Source organism: Mastigoproctus giganteus, chromosome 7 (assembly GCF_048544385.1).
Source record: "Mastigoproctus giganteus isolate SK-2022 chromosome 7, ASM4854438v1, whole genome shotgun sequence".
Classification (NCBI taxonomy): Eukaryota; Metazoa; Arthropoda; class Arachnida; order Uropygi; family Thelyphonidae; genus Mastigoproctus; species Mastigoproctus giganteus.
Window position 1 is genome coordinate 9436031 of NC_143581.1, and position 17417 is coordinate 9453447.

General features: G+C 34.8%; 1 protein-coding gene across 1 annotated transcript in view; it reads right to left on the bottom strand.

The window, feature by feature from the left end:
* MESR6 (misexpression suppressor of ras 6) overlaps nt 1-17417 on the bottom strand; it is a 290407-nt gene that overhangs the window by 267700 nt on the left and 5290 nt on the right. The window contains exons 2-3 of the mRNA XM_090377780.1: nt 12510-12655; nt 6082-6231 (exon numbers count right to left, since the gene is read on the bottom strand). Of these exons, the coding sequence (XP_090233906.1) occupies nt 6082-6231; nt 12510-12655 (296 nt within the window). The remainder of the gene's footprint in view (nt 1-6081; nt 6232-12509; nt 12656-17417) is intronic.

Below are 17417 nucleotides of genomic sequence, written 5' to 3' on the forward strand. Positions count from 1 at the left end.
ATCTTTTACACGTTCTATATCTACATATACCCACTAGAACCATTTATATTATTTTTTATTCTTTTATTTATTTGAAGACCCACTTTTTGTATATTTTCTTTTATTTTGCTATGTTTTGTTTGCATATCTTCCACTGATTGTGTGATAAGCACAATGACACCAGCATATATAAAAAAGCTCCCAATTTTCTATTTTATTTTCTTATTATGCAATCAAATATTATATTAAACAGTAAAGGGGAAAATGCACAACCTTGTTTGATTCCTGTTGACATTATCATGTTGTGAATCAGCCTGCATTTCCATTTTCTATGACTTCTACTGCAGAGTTTTGATACAAGAATTTAATTATGTACAAAATTAAATATTATCGTAACACGTACAAGAATTGCCACACCATAACAAATAATACTGAAGAGGAAAGGTGTGTGAACTGCTAGCTGCACAAATACAAAAAATTCAACTCAAACTACCTTAATGGAAAAAAAATAATAAATAAATAAAAATTTAAAAATAAAAAATATCAAAACTAATAAGAAAGGGCATGTGCTCACTGAGGCAAGCACAGTGGGACAGTATCCCAAGAATAATACAGTGGACCCCGCTTTATGATATTAATCTATTCCAGAGACACCATCGTATCATTAAAATATTGTAATATGAACCCAATAACACATTGTTTTTTGGTAATTTGTTCCAAGACCTCAGCAGTTGAAATTTTTTGCTATATAACTAAGCTAACTCTAAAAGGTGAATTTTATAATGGACATTATATTAGTTTTATGTAGAATACTGAATACCATATTTTCTAGTGTTATACCAACTCGCTTTTTATCTGAAGAAAAGTTGCCATAAAATTGTGATGCATCTTATACACTGGAATAAACATTAAAACATGATATAAATTTTAAAAATAAAAAAGATAATAAATGCTGATGATGCCACATTTTTACTTATTCTCCCCCAAAATGTTGTAGTAGTAGTAGCAGCAGAGGAGGCATGTGATGCAAGAAAGCAAGCTTATACAGCATCAACCAAAAAAAAAACCCATTTCAAGCATCCAGTCCCTCTAAACGTTTGTCCAGTTCCTCTTTGAATTTATTTAAGCTATCAACTTCCACAACAACAGATGGAAATTTGTTCCAACAATCAACTACCCAATGGCTATAGGCAAATTTCTGCACATCTGTCTGTCTTTCATCAATTTGAATTTTGCCCTCTCAGGTGCAGAATATGAGCAAGAATTCCATCAGCGTTGAGCTTGCTCAAACCATTCAAGGCCTTATACACCTCAATCAGGTCACCTTGCAGGTGCCTTGTCTCCCGACTCTGCACCTTGCAGAACTTAAGCCTTTCTTGGTATGAGGAACCCTTCGTTCCCCTCACCAATCTTTTTGCCCTTCTGTGTACTCGCTCAAGAAATTCTACATCCTTGCTAAAATGAGGCCTCCAGACCTGTATGCAGTACCAAAATATCATTTTATTTAAATGAGAGTAGTAGTAATTATGGATTGTAGACAACTTTAAAGTTTAATAAGCATGCACCAGTTAACATGATTACTGATTAGTAGAATCACCTGCTTTTTATAGAATCAAATTTCAAAAAACCAATTCAAACCATGCCCTTTCATCATTATCATATGTTTGATTATACGAATCAATTTTGAACGACTTGTTATTTTTCTAAAGCATATTTCTGGAGGTCATTACCATAAAACAAAAACAATTTGCAGTCTCTGGTTTATTGGGTTTTTCTGAAAGTGCAATCTGTACAAATGGGCGGTGATTTTTTTTTTTTTTTTTTTTTTTGATTTGGTAGTTGTTGGCGCATCGGCTTCTGTGGCCATATTGCACCTCCCAAGGTTTTTGCAGTACTTTGATCCAAGCCCGAGGCGGGAATCGAACCCGCGACCTTTGGGTTGCCGGGCAGGTACTTTACCCACTCGGCTAGCCCGGTCAGCCACAAACGGGCGGTAAATTTGATCTTATTGCATTTGGGATAATACCAATAGCTGAAATTCTGAGTTTTTATGTTATGATGGTGAAATGTGTTTCCTTTTCACTGAAATCGTCAATCATATAAAAAACAAATTTTCAGAATCTTCACTTCATTCCTATTTTTTAAGCTTTGTAAACTGTTACTCTGTATCTCACTTGCACATATTATGTTAGTTAAAATTTGTGCATGATGTGTTCTTTGTTATTAATCGCTTATCTATTTTGCTGTTTTAAATTTTATAACCAAAAAAAAAGTTATTGAACAAAAATATCAATTAATATGTACTGTACATATTACAATATGTATTAATTAAGATATGTGCATAAAAATAAATGTGGAAAATATTCTCAGATTTTCACGTATCATTTAATTTTGTTAATTGGTAAGGCAGTGAAGTGTAAATTTGTGCTTTATATCTTTATTGTATATTCTTGTCAATTTTATTATAGCCTGTGCATACTATTCCTCCTAGTTTTTCTTATTAGAATCAGTGTTTAATAGACTTGAATTTCAATTCACAAAAGTGATCACAATGACCAGTGCTTACTACATATCACATATTGAACGGTATTTTATTATGGAGAGTCCATTGCAAAGTGATTTGATCGTACAGCGAACCAGTCATAAAGCAGGGGTCCACTGTATTAGCATAACTATCTGAAATCACACAAGGAAACTCCACACTGCTGCGCCAACCTAATGTGCTAATGCAGACACCAGCTAAGAAGAAAAATAACACAAAAGAAAGTTTAGGAAACCCACAGTGACCACTTCATCAAGCCCTACAAAAATCCCAAACACTTACATTTCTGTCATGGCCAGCAAAATCAACAAGATGACCATGAATGCCTTGATGTGACCAATAAAGAAAAATTCTGAAGACGGCACATCTTAAATATGATTAACCTGATAATCAGGAAACAACTCAAACAAACTGAAAAGATGAAATGTATTTCTGTCGACCAAAGCCAGTCACCAATTTCTATGAGGCTTGTCAATTGGCTTCGGTTGATATGGATATTTCCCCTTAACTTGTCTCTCTCCTACAAATACTATTCCACAAAATTAGAGACACCAGCCAGAAGTAGCATACATCAAAAACCAACTCTTGTGCACAATCTCAAGATCATGATGAGAACTAGTTATTCTTCACTGAAACAAACTTAATAAAGCAACCACCAATGAAATGTAAGAAATAATATTTTATAAAATTTGTTAATTCAGCATATTTATGTTTTCTGCAATAAAATGATGGTAAGACTTGCTACTTTTCACTAAAGTTGATAAATGAGCAAAGTGCACTTTGAAAGCTTCTTTGTCTATTTATGTCTTTATCACTTCTATTATACATCTGTACATTCTTATCACTTTTAGTTTTTACCTGTATATTCTTGTCAATTTTATTTTATCTATATTATAGCTTTTATTTAATAAAAATTTACATTATACTGCACTTTATTTTTCAGTGTATTTTAATAGTTTTATTTCTTACATTTCATCAGCAGTGGCAGGATTTATTTCAGTATGCTTATTCCTGATGCACAAGGTGACTTTTTGTTAATAATCTTGTTCTTTGTCAGCATCAAGAATAGATAGGAATACTCTGGCCAAAATGTATGTACCCACATGCTCTTAATGAGAAATAAAGGTAAAGTTTACCATATTGTAATATAGAGAAAAGTTCAGGGGCAAATTTAAAAGGCTGCAGACAGTAGACAAAATATTCATACAGAATAACCTTCAAGGGAATGTCAAGGAACTTTTCACATAATGTAATGATCAATTAAACACTAATTTACAAGTCCCACAAATTACTGATCCTGGACAAGTATCCTATTTTTTTTGGGCCTAAGTTCATCTTGGAAGTCTGAGTTCATTATTACAAAAAACATAAATCCTATGTAATAATATACCTTAAAATGTCAATTACGATGTCAGTAAACTTATTTGCAACTACTATGAGTTTTATTATAAGCAGAGATGTAAACTGGATTTTATATAAGTCTCTGACTTATATAAATGTATGCATTATGCTTATCTCAAATGGCCTTGGTAAGGCAAAATAATGCAAGGAAGTAGACTTTTTCTTGATCAGCTAAAAAAATAAATAATAATAAAATAAATACATAAAAAAATAAAAAATAAATATAATTATAAAGAATAATAATAAAATCCTATAAAGAACAAAAAATTATGATAATAATAAATAATAATAATAAAATAAAATTCATACTGTTCCCATTCATACAAAGTAACCACCCAATTCTGCTTTCAACTTAGCTAGACTCATTACCTGTGCTATGTTGAAAGGAAACATATTCCAGTGTACAACAAGCCACTGTCCATAGGCGAGTTATACGAGATCCCATCTTCTTTTGTACCTTGAGATTTTATATTTGTCCTCCCTGGTTCTTTTCTTCACAAGGGAGACCAGACCTTTCGCATTCATTTTATTCAACACTTTCAGTGCCTTATACAATTAAATCAGATCTTCCCTTAAATGACTAGTTGTCAAACATTGCAGTTCACACCTTGTAAGCAGTTCTTATATGTGCATCATTTTGTGGTCATCACTAATCTGGTTGCTCTTCTTTGAATCTCTTTGGAAGTTCTCGCTCTCTCTCTAAGGTGTAACCTTCAGACATCAATTCAACATTCCAAATACAGTCTAACCATAGTCTTCTATAGAGGGAAAATGATGTCCCTTTTCCAAGCAGCAAAGGTTCTATAATCAAAGACAGGACACCATGTGTCTTCCTAGCTGCCTGTTTACACTGCATGGAAGAGTTCATGTCGGATTGAGTAATTAACACTTAGTCTTGTTTGTCTTAAACCACTTTTAGTTCCCCTTCCCTATAGCTTATATGTGACTCCAAAATTTGTTTTACAGATGCATAACCTTATATTTAGAAGCATTAAACTTTTAGTTACCATTTTTCAGACCATATTTGAAACCAATCAAAGTCTTTTTGCAGCAGTATGGCCTGGTTTGAATTGCTAACTACCCTTCCCACCTTAAAATCAAAATCATTGGCAAACTTTGATAGCATTCCACGGATACAGTCAATATCATTTATAAAAATTAGAAATAGGAGGGGGACTTGGTGCACCGATCCACCCATAAAGCCTAGGCATGTGATAACAAAAAATTGTTACCTGCATTGACATATTGGAAAACCAAAATGCAGACAAAAGACAGCAGAATAACATATTTCATTCCTAAGAGATTGATATTAGTGATGAAATGAAAACAAGTCTTAGGAATCAAATCTGTTATTCTGATTTAATTTTTCTGTTCATCTAAATCTTGGTTTTACAATATATCTGCTAATGCCATTTGAGATAAGAGTAATGCAAATCATAATTGACTTTAAATAAAAATTATTGGATGCAGTCAAAGGGTCCCTTGGCTCAGCACCACGTAATGATCTTGGATATGCTCAGAGTAGGCATAAACCAGCTCTGAGTACAATTTGATAAATTGTGACAAATTGATTTTACTACCGTCCAAAATTTAGTAAGTGCTGCCAAAGATGTTTACACATCAAAAATGGTACAAACACTGCAACTTCATGAGATGAACCATTATCATTCTCAAATATTTATTTACTTATGCTACCTATGAATTTAATGATGTTTTGATGCAAAAAATCAATCTGAATGGAAGATGAATGGAACATTTCTTCATAAGCACTCTTCCCCCCCCCTCCTTCACATAGGATATGGTACAGTTGGGTATAGATTATGGAAAGAAGCTATTCAGGAAATGTTTATTATATTTGCAATTTTCTGCGGTTAAAATTTATCCCTGTCTGAATTGACATATGGTCTGAAATTCAACCCGAAGCGTCAAATAGAACATTGATAATCATAAACTGTTGATGTTGCAAGAAGTATATTTTGGGATGGCAGAGGGAAATTTGCTACCTTTCATTTTCTACACATGCATTAATATATACTAACAATGAAAATGATGGAAATTCAGTGCTAAATGAGTAAAAAATTATATTTTTTTCTGGGACAACCTGTATATTCTATTCTACCCTTTATATATCTGTAATCTGAAATGTGGAAAACCCTTACTTGATCTCTCCTGTTTCTTTATGGCAGCCAATCAAAAAAGAATGAATTCCTTCAGCAATCTGTTGTGCCCATGGAGGTTTTATCCAGATAATATTTGTGAAATGGCCAGCAAAGACAGCAGGTAATATCCAGTTCTCTATACTTACAGCACTAAAAAAAAAATATGAATGATTAAGACTTAATTACTTCTAGTATCGTGCTTTGAATAAGCTTATAGAATATCAGGTGTATATGACATTTTAATTAGTAGAGCTTTATCATCCATAATAGTACAGTGGTTTAATAATGTAAATAGCAATAAGAGCTTAATAGACAGTACTCACCTCAATTGATCTGCTTAGTTACATGGGGTTGAAGTGGAAATGAAGTTTAAAATAAGTTAAATTGAATAAATATGGAATTGTTAAAGCCTGTAATTAAAATTTGCTCAAGGAAGTAGAAGTGCACAACGAGCAACTTTCGTGTTAAATGTCTTCGGTCGGCAATGATAGGAGAAAAAAGAGATTGCATGTTTAAAGAATTCCTATGTTCCCATAATGCATTTCGAGATGTGGGAATTTTATGTGCGTAAGATTCCAGACTGAAGTTTTATTTTATTGTCAGTTTCTATTTCAAGGGTGTATTTTAATCTTTCATGTATTGTATTGAATTTAATAAAGAGATTATCAATGGTGGCTCTGTTTCCTATTAATAATATGTCATCCGCATACCGCATGTAGAGTTTAATACTGGAAGGGAAAGGTTTGAGTACTTGATTTTTTATCGTGGCTAAGTAGATTTCTGATAAGGGGGCTGAAATTCCTAATTCCATGGAGGGATCAAATATTTGGTTTTGAAAACAGAAGTGTCTAGCTTCAAGTAATATTGAGGCAAGTTCTAAAATGCTGTTGATATTAAGAGAAGTGTGATTAGCTAAAGTATTATCTGTCATTAGGAGTTCACGTAAGGCTTGTAATGTAAAGAGTAAGTGTACGTTAGTGTATAAGGAAACTACGTCAAAGGAGGCTAAGATGTCTTCTCTAGAAATTATGGCAGAGTTTATGTATTCGAAAGCTTGATTGGTGTTGCTGACTCTAAATTTTGAGAACCTCATAAGGGGTGATATGATTTTAACCAAAAAGGTGGATAGGTTGGCAAAGGCAGATTTGCTGAAAGAAAATACTGACCGTAGGGGGTGGCCAGGTTTGTGTAATTTAGTAATGCTGAACATGTGTGGAAGGATGTTCTGCATATGCCAATTTGTTGTAGTGTGTGCAGGTTGATTTCTTTATCAGATCTTAATCTTCTCAAAATACCATCAAGTTTAGAGAATTTGTTGCATCTTATTGATATAGGGGCTTTTATCTAAAATTATGATAGTATCTCCTTTGTTGGCTTTTTGTATGATAATGTTTGGATTTTTCCTTAATTTATGTATGTTTGATAATTGTTGTTTGGTCATATTGGGTTGAGATACCAATTGTGAATTAATAACAGTGTTGGTTTCATGAATAATTCGGCATTTGTCTGGGTGATTTTCCAATTTGGTTTGTAATTCAATGATGCAGTCTTTAATGGGATAATGATGATCGTTTGTTGCAAAGTTAAACCCATATTCTAACCCTGATAATTCAGCAGCAGAGAATGATTGTGATGAAATATTAACAGTGGTAGTTTGTGGGGGGGTTGAATTTTTTTGTGTGAGTGCGTTCCACTTTTTTTAAATGTCTTTGTTCCACGTCATTGAGTGCTGCATTAATGCGTGTGCTGTTAAAGTTAACGAACTCTGACCATGTTTGGGGTGACATATCTTTTTGAAGTCTAAATCTGAGGTGGTGTATTTGATGTAAAAAATGGCATTTTTTACGAAATCGTTTATGTAATTCTTCTCGAACGATGTAGATTGATGTGAGGGTATCTTTTACAAGTATTCTTGGTAAAGATACAGCCAAATTTAGGAATTATTTTGTGGGTAAGACATTTTTGCAAGAATGAAATATGAAGACTCTGGTCTGGAATCTTGCACACATAAGATTCCCACATGCCTCAAAATGCATTATGGGAACATAGGAATTCTTTAAATTCGCGATTTCTTTTTTCTCCTATCATTGCCAACTGAAAACATTTAACACGAAAGTCGCTCGCTGTGACTATTGGCTTCACTTGTTTCATGTTAATATATATATATATATTTTAAATGAACCAGGTAGTGCACCTCTACTTCCTTGAGCAAATTTTAATTACAGGCTTTAACAATTCCGTATTTATTCAATTTAACTTATTTTAAACTTCATTTCCACTTCAACTCCATGTAACAAAACAGATAAATTGAGGCCAGTACCGTCTATTAAGCTCTTATTGCTATTTACATTATTAAGTCGATTATACAACAGTACATTAAGAAGCTCTATAAATCATCTAAATCTTAGTACAATGGTTTTGTTATTTGTATTTTAGAAAGGCCTAGGTTTGAATCCTGCCAGAAACTGGAGGAATTCTTAAATGCTCTTCAGTTAGGGCTGTAATTAGTTGAGTTTAGGTGAAGGGAGATACTCATCCTGCAGAGTAACTGGGGGGGAGTCAACCCTCTCCCCCAATTCTATCACTTTAAAAGTGAATTAAGTTTTTGTTTAAAAAAAAAAAAAATTAGCAAAATGAAATTGGCATGCTTTTGATATGAAAACATCTATGGCAGCAATAGAGTAAAACCAATTGGTAATGAAATTTTGTTACGAAAATTACGCAATTGATTGTTAATGGAATTTTTTATGGAAATGGTGCAATTGGCTTCACTTCCTATTAGGTGGCTATTAGATTTTAAATGACGCAAATGATGTCACTTCCTATACAGCACTAACAATGCTAACTCAGTAACTAACGTTGATTAGAGTAAGCAGCGGGTAGTAATAATAATAGTAAGTAATAATGCAAGAAAGCGGGTAGTAATATTATGCAAGAATCAAATGCAGACTTTAATAAAATCTACTTCTCAAGATTTTGATCATCGTCAATCAAACTGTTCAAAAATTCTTTGTGCATTCATATTAAAAAAAGTGGAAAAGAAAAATAGGTAAATCTTATTTTCATATATATTGCAGTTAGCTTAGAGTGACCAAACATCCCAGTTTACTGCTGTTTTGTCCTGGTGTCCTGAAATTTTTTTTCAAGATGCTTATTGTCCCAGTTTCCTGAAATTTTAAATCTAATAGTTTAGCCAACATTTTTATCATCACTGTTTACAAAATTTTATTTTCAATCTGAAAATACATCTACCAAATACAACTTCATAACATTTGCATTTCTTTGCATAATGCAATAAACTTAGGCACTTTAGAGATAAATTGTGCCATAATTTGCAAACTGGGTAGTACACATTGACAAACAGGGAGAATTTTATTCTTTAGAAGTAGTAACATATAAAAAGCTTCAAAATTTAATTTTTCAAAGTGCTGAAGGCATCTTTTGATGAAGAAATGTTGCCAAAGTTCATCATAAATTTTTTTTGAATCGCTATTAAATGAAGTGCATTTCTATGTTATGCTTGTCATATTTACGTCTGCAAATTGCAGTGTCTAGAGACTAGGCACCTGCGACGCAATCTGATTGAGGTGTTTAAGGCTTTGAATGTACTGAGCAAGCTCAGTGCTGATGGGATTCTTCCCCTTGCTCAGACTATGCACATGAGGTGTCATAAATTCAAATTGAGGAAAGATCGTTGCAGAATAAATATGCAGAAGTTTGCCTTTAGTCAGTGGATGGTGGACTGTTAGAAAAAAAACTTGTCTGTCTGTCATTGCAGAAGTAGATAGCTTAAATAAATTCATGGATAAACTATTGGAGATGGATAAACTATTGGAGATGGATAGGCAAACTGGATAAACTATTGGAGATGGATAGGCATGATGGGAAGGTTTTTTTTTTAGTTGATGCTGTATAAGCTTGCTTTCTTGCATTATTTGCTAAATACTGATACAATGCCCTGAATTTGCTATACAATCAGTCTACTTGTTTCTATGCTGCTCATATCACTGCCTTGCCCATGGCAATGGTAAAAATGTGCCAGTAGAGAGAGAAACAATATCTCAAAAAAAAAAAAAAAAAGTAATAAATTTGGTAATTTGAGAATGCATATGTTTTTTGTTAAAAACTCCAGGTCAATCTTGGCCCAATCTCGTAATTTAACTAAACAGCAAAACATTTTTTCAAAATCAGTTCAACAATCAAGACTGCTTCATTTAAGTTCTGCATTCTTTAGCTAAGAGACAGTTTTCGAAGATGGTGAAATAGTAAAACAAATTGGCAGCTAACAACTCACTTTTCCCAGATTTTAAAAATCAAAATTTTAAGTAGTCATTTTCACTTTTCACTTCTTTCACTCCATCATGGTAACACATTATTAGTTGTTGTTGTTTGTTATTTGGTTTTTAGGAGCATTAGCAACTAAGGCCATATTGCTCCGGGAATATGCGGTGGTCATTCCCTTGACCTTTCCGCATCCTCCGTATTTGGTGGTGACGGGCTCGAACCCCAGTCTAATCAAGAAGCGTGTGCTACGCACTGCTGCTCCTTCCCACCTGGCTATGGAGGCGCCGAACACATTATTAGTATTAGCCATGTAGTGCAAGGAAGCCACAAGCTTTTGCTGCACTGGCAAAAAAAAAAAAAAATGTAATTAAGAAAATACAAATTACGTGCTTTCCTCCTCATGCAGGTAACTATCCAGGTGACCTTTGAATTTCTTCAAATGGTCAGCCTCGTCTACCTGAAAAGGCAATTTGTTCCAGCAATCAACTCACTGACTAAAACTTCCCACAAACTAGTCTAAACCTCTTAACTTGTAATTTGAATTTATGGTCCCTAGCTCTAGAATTCTTTGTAACAGTGAAAATTCCACCATTCATTTTACTAACCCCTCTCAAAGCCTTATAAATCTCAATCAAGTCCCCTCTAAGGTGACTGGTTTCCAAGCTCCATAGCCCACATAATCAAAGTCTATCATCATACGGTTGTCCTTTTGCTGATCTCACCATGCAAGCTGCCCTTCTTTGAACCGTTTCAAGAAGCTTAATATCTTTTTCCAGATAAGGTCTCCATACTTGGACAGAGTATTCAAAATGCGGTCTTACAATTGCCCTGTATAGTGAAATTATGACCTCTGCAGGATATTGTTTGATAAATTATAAACAGGATAGGATGATTAGGGGATTAGTAGGGTCAGTTATTTAGCTACTGAACAAATGAAGATGGGCTGCCAATACAAGGCTAAGCTGATCAAACTGTACAAGTTACAAGCTAAAACCTTATCAGGATGGTATACCAAAGCAATCAACACTCATGCTGGCTGGAATGTTGGAGTCAAGTTTTACTACTGTGCTTGTCAGGGACTTAGGACACACAGTGCTCAATATGCTACCGGAACAACCATCAAAATCTCAAATGGTAAAGAAGAAAGAGGGCTTACTATAATTAGGACAATATTTAATAGGAAAACATGTAAGAAAATAGTGAATGGAATGCTGATAGTAAAAATATTGAATCAGAACTGATTTGTAGTACTACTAGTAACAGTACACCCACTGGGCCAGTGGCATAGCCAGGGTAGGGTCATTTACATTGCACCTCCTGATGCCAAAATCTAGTATTGTAGTGCTTTTTATCATCAGGCAATTGGCACCTTTTTTGTGAATGTACCTGCTAACAAAAACCTGGCTATGCCACTGCACTGGGCATAACAGATTTCGATGATATAATCGTCATTGTTTCGAAGATAAAAAAAGAAATCATCCAATTATCAGTGAGGGCAGTCACAAGAAGAATTACAGCTAATGAAGCCAATACAGAGTCAGAGTTGGCAGTGCAATTTACAAAAATTTTCTTTTCATTGTATCTGGAGGAGTTGACAGCTATATTCAACCCTTTCCAATTAGCCGTTGTTCTAAAGATGGTATTTTTTCTGTCAAGGAAGAGTTTCTTAAAATTCTCCCATTAAAAGGACAAAACAGGCTAAAGATAATATTCCATTATACAATTAGATTGCAATTATTATGGATGGTGCACATGCAATGACATGTTGCAAGAATGGATGTACCATGCTATACAATTCCCAAAAGAGTTTTATCAGTTTTCTAGATCGGAACCAATTGTAAAATTCTTGATCAATCCCTCCAATTTTATGTCTGTTACTATTGCAACTTATTTTAGTATTGTAATGGAAGTTCAAAGGAAAAGAATTCTACTATATTTGAAGCAGTCACATATTGCTGAGATAAAGAGATATTGAAAAAAATTTTAATAGCAAAAATAAATCAGATGCTCATTATCTGCAATTTTTTTCATATCATTACAATTACTTGAATTAAATTAATCTTTCATGATTAACAAACATTAATATAAATTTGTTAACGTTTTATGATTCAAAAAAATCTTAATGTTCTTTAAGAAATACACACCTCAGCACATAGTTTTTATCCCTGATATTCTTTGGATTAAGATGCTTTGGCAAAAGAAGATCAGGATGAGAATCTAAATGCACTAAGCATCCCCCAGAAAAAGGTAACTGCTTTGAGCCAATTCCTCGATACAGATATTGAAGAACCTTTTAAAAAAAATAAGTTTTTAAGTTTAAAATAAGTTTAAACAGAGGTATACACAAAACAATTTACAATTACTAACTTAATTTATGATTGTTCTTTATAAGAACAATAGTCATGCCCTTATATTAGCAAATTATTTAATTAACAGATCCCAATATGACCTGAACACAGTTTAATATGTTTCATATTAAACTGTGACCTTGGCGTTCTGTTCGACCAAAAGATGTCCTTTGTCCACCAGATCGACAAACTCAGTACCAGATTTTCTCGTCTACGGTGGATCTCAAAGCAGCAGCTGCTACACGTCCGACATCCTGCCACTGTTAAAAGGTTCATCACCTCCACCGTCTACCCTGCCATTCTCTATGGTGCAGAAATATGGGCCTCTGCTGCACATACAAACCTTAAGCGGGTGTACACTGCTGAATACTGGCTACTGAAATGGGCGAATAACAAGCTTCGGCTACCTCCCGCTACCACAACTACCATGATGGCACAAGCACTCGACATCCCGAGGTTGAAGTTCCTGATCGTTGAAAAGAGGCTGGTCTTCACAGCCAAACTCATCTCAGGCCAAATATCATCTCCAAATATTTGGAATGCTTGCTCTTGGAGGATTCCACAGCCAAGCCTAAGGTCGGTACCAGCACTTGTGGCTCACCACAACAGGCTTGTACTCACCGAAAGATTTCTGCCCAAGCAGATGCTCGCTGCCCTCAACCGTGTGGACGCCGACATCGACACCATAATAAGTAAAAAGAAGGACAGACACAAGTTTATCAAAGCTCTTGAAACCTGAATCACTGCCAACTTGTATTTGTTTTTCTTTATTTGTGTTCAGCTCCTTGTTTTTATGATGTATTTGTATTTCTTTTTGCATTTGTAATCTGTATTTTGTAGCCTTTTGTATGTGTTCGCTATATTTTGTAGCCATTTGAATTTGTACTTATGTTATCTATATGTGAACCCCTGGCGCTCGTCGCCGTGATGGGATATTGTGCTGTAAATCTACTTCACAATAAAGATTTATTTATTTATTTATTCATTGTTCAGAATAGTACCTCTATCACAGTTGATGACGATGAGAAGATCTATTAGAATTCAATATCTAGAAAATCTTTTTCTATGATTTCACACCCAGCAACTAAGTTGTCCATGACAATGGTGATACAGTTTTTTTTCCAGTGGGCCTTTGGAACACACAATTTATAGGCAAAATGTACAAGATGGCTGTAGTGGCAGCTACAGATGTTTTGCTCTTATTCAACATTGGCCAACTAATAATACATGTTTAGCATCGACAAAATAATATTTAAATATAATGTGCACATAATCTACTCAGACTCCAATGACATTCTCTAATTCAAAATCCAATATAAATTCAATGAAGTTAATATGTTATAAATAAATATAAAATTAAGTATCTTAATAAAATAAAGAAAAAATATAAATATTATAATTAATATAAAAATATCATAATAAATATTATAATTAACAATTTTATAATATGAACTTATATTTTATTATAAAAGTTTTTTAAAAAAAATTTCCATTAGTACAAATTTTACGATTAATTTTTTCATTTGCCAGAAACATTAAAGAACATTTCAGCTGAAATTTTCTTCTTGAATGTTCCTTTGAATTTTTTTTTTTTTTTTAATGCAATAAAGAATTAAGAGTTTAACACTTCATGATGAATTTGTAAACTCTTCTGCCACAGAAGAACAGAAAAGAGAGTTACAAATTCATTGTGAATACACAGACTGACTAAGGGCAAGGGACAAGGTATTCTTGTATTGATTGCGGCCTCCAGGGTTACCCCTATATACCGCTGTAGCATCTGTAGGTTATTTATAGCCGGCAAGTGTGTGTGTAAGTATATATGTGTGTTGTGATGGTTGTTGTTTGCCGGCCCTGGAGTCTTAGCAGCCGGGAGGCAGGGAGCAAGCTACCTGCGTCCCGACTCCCGTCCCTAGCCACGTGGAGGCGCTCCAGGAACTATCTAAATTACACTTAGTGGGATTCCAACAAGTGGAATCCCGGTTATAATAAATAAGGAATAGGGAGGATAAAGTAGGAGAAAAGAAAGTAGAAGAAGAAAAGAGAGCAAAACACTCTCTCAGGAAAAAGAAGAAATAGGAACTGACTAAGGGCAGCCAAATTTTCAGTGCCGCAGTCACAATTGACCATGAATTTTTCATAGTAGTATACAAGCTTCAACTCGCAACCTTACAGTTGGCTGAATGTGCTAACCACTGGGACAATACCAGTGTTTGGTCTGACCATGAGAATGAGAATATTTTGTCTATCAGCCTATTCCTGTTCTTTAATTTTATACTATATGCATTATTGATGTATTGTGCAATAAAAAATGGCAATGGAATACATTCCACTTTTTTTTTTTTTTTAACTAGTGCAGCAGCTCAATATTCACACTAAGCAGCTTAATACTCAGAACTTACTAAAAAATACTCATGATATACAGGAATTTTGATAGCAGGGATAAGGAGGGACTTTATACCATTGTATATCAATGGTCTTCCTAAAATGAGGTCATTTTAGGAAGGATGTAGAGCTCCTGGAACAAGTACAGGGAAAGGCAACAAGATCAGTGAAGGAAACAATTAGGTGCTCTTACCAAGAAAGGCTTCAGTTCTCAGTTCTAAAAACTGCAAAATCTGAAGGCTAGGCATCTGCAAAGATCTGATTGAGGTGTTTAAGGCTTTGAATGGATTAAGCAAGCTCAATCCTGGTAAAATTCTTCCGATTGCTCAAACTACACACGAGTGGACATAAATTCAAAATGAGGAAGGATGGTTGCAGATTGCATCTACATTCACATGAGGAATTAACAGGGAGCTTAATGATTTTGTAATAATTGAGAGCAAAGTGGGGGAAAAATCGATGAAGTTAAACATAAGAAAGGCACCTGGGGTAGTAGTAGTAGTGGCATGTGATGCAAGAAAGCAAATGTATGAGCTTATGCAGCATCAGCCAAAAAAAAAAAAAAAAAAAAAAAAAATCACACCATTCCCTCCAAATGCCTGTCCAGTTCCTCCTTAAATTTATTCAACCTATCAACTTCCACAACGACAGATGGAAGTTTGTTCCAGCAATTAACCACCCGCTGGCTAAAGGAAAATTTCCGCACATCTATTCTACATCTGTCTTTTCTTAATTTGAATTTATGCCCCCTTAGATTCGTAATCTGAACAAGTGGAAGGATCCCATCAGAATTCAGCGTGCTCAACCCATTCAAGGCCTTATACACCTCAATCAGATCACCGCGCAGGTGCCTAGTCTCCAGCCACTGCAATTTTCAGAACTTAAGCCTCTCTTGGTAAGAGGATCCCTTCATTCCCCTCACCAATCTTGTTGCCCTTCTCTGTACACGCTCAAGTAAATCTACATCCTTCCTAAAATGAGGCCTCCAGACCTGTACGCAGTACTCAAGCCGTGGCCTGACCATTGCCTTATACAGAGGGATAATCACCTCCTTTTCCCTGCTAGCAAAATTCCTATATATCATTGACAAAACCCCATGACCTGCCCTGGCAGCCTGTCTGCATTGCTCAGAAAACTTCATATCTGCCTGCACAATTACTCCCAGGTCTTTTTCATTTTCTACCACCTTAAGTGTAGTACCACATAGTTGGTACTTTTCTCTGGGGTTACTTCTACCCATATGTAGTACTTTGCATTTGTCAAGGTTAAACTTCAGTTGCCACTTCTTAGCCCATCTGCCCAAATTATCTAGATCCTGTTGCAGTAGCACACTGCCATTACTGTCATTAACAACCCTGCCAACCTTTGTATCATCTGCAAACTTCGACATTAAGCCTGATATACCTTCATCAATATCATTGATAAATATACAAAACAACAGTGGACCTAACACCGAACCCTGTGGGACTCCACTAATAACATTAGTCCAAGAAGAGCAGCATCCATTGATTACCACCCTCTGTCTTCTAGCACTTAACCATCCTTTATGGTTAAGTGCTAGAAGATCCCTGGGTGGATGGGATCTATCCAGTTATATTAAAAGAGGCAGCAAAGGAAGTAAGCAAACCATTAGCCATAATTATGAGAGCATTCTTGGACTTAGGGGAAGTCCCCATGGACTGGAGATGTGTAAATGTATCCCAATTCACAAAGGGGATCAAATGGTGATGAGTAAATACACATCTGTTAGTTTTACATCTGATCTGGGAAAAATAATAGCGTCACTGGTTAAAGAAGCATTGCAGGATCATCTACACAAGACTGCAGTAATAATTCAGACAGCATGGGTTTGTTAAGGGAAAGTCTTGTCTGACAAATTTGATTGGATACTATGATGTGGTTACAAAGGAACTGGATGCAAAAAATAATTTTGATATCATACACTTGGATTTCAGGAAAGCTTTTGATACTGTTGTGCATGGAAGACAACTGTACAAATTGGAGCACTCAATCATCCTTTTATCCATTGTAGCAAGTTGCTATAATGGATAAAAGGATGATTGAGTGGGAGAAGACAGAAGTAGTAATCAATGGATGCTGCTCTTCTTGGACTAATGTTATTAGTGGAGTTCCCAGGGTTCAGTGTTGGGCCCACTGTCGTTTTGAATATGTATCAATGATACTGATGAAGGTATATCAGACTTAATATCCAAGTTGCAGATTATACGAAGGTTGGCAGGGTTTTTAACCACCAATTCATTAATAAAGAAATTGAAAAACAATTAATAATGCACTGAGAGACCAGCAAAAAGTATTTAG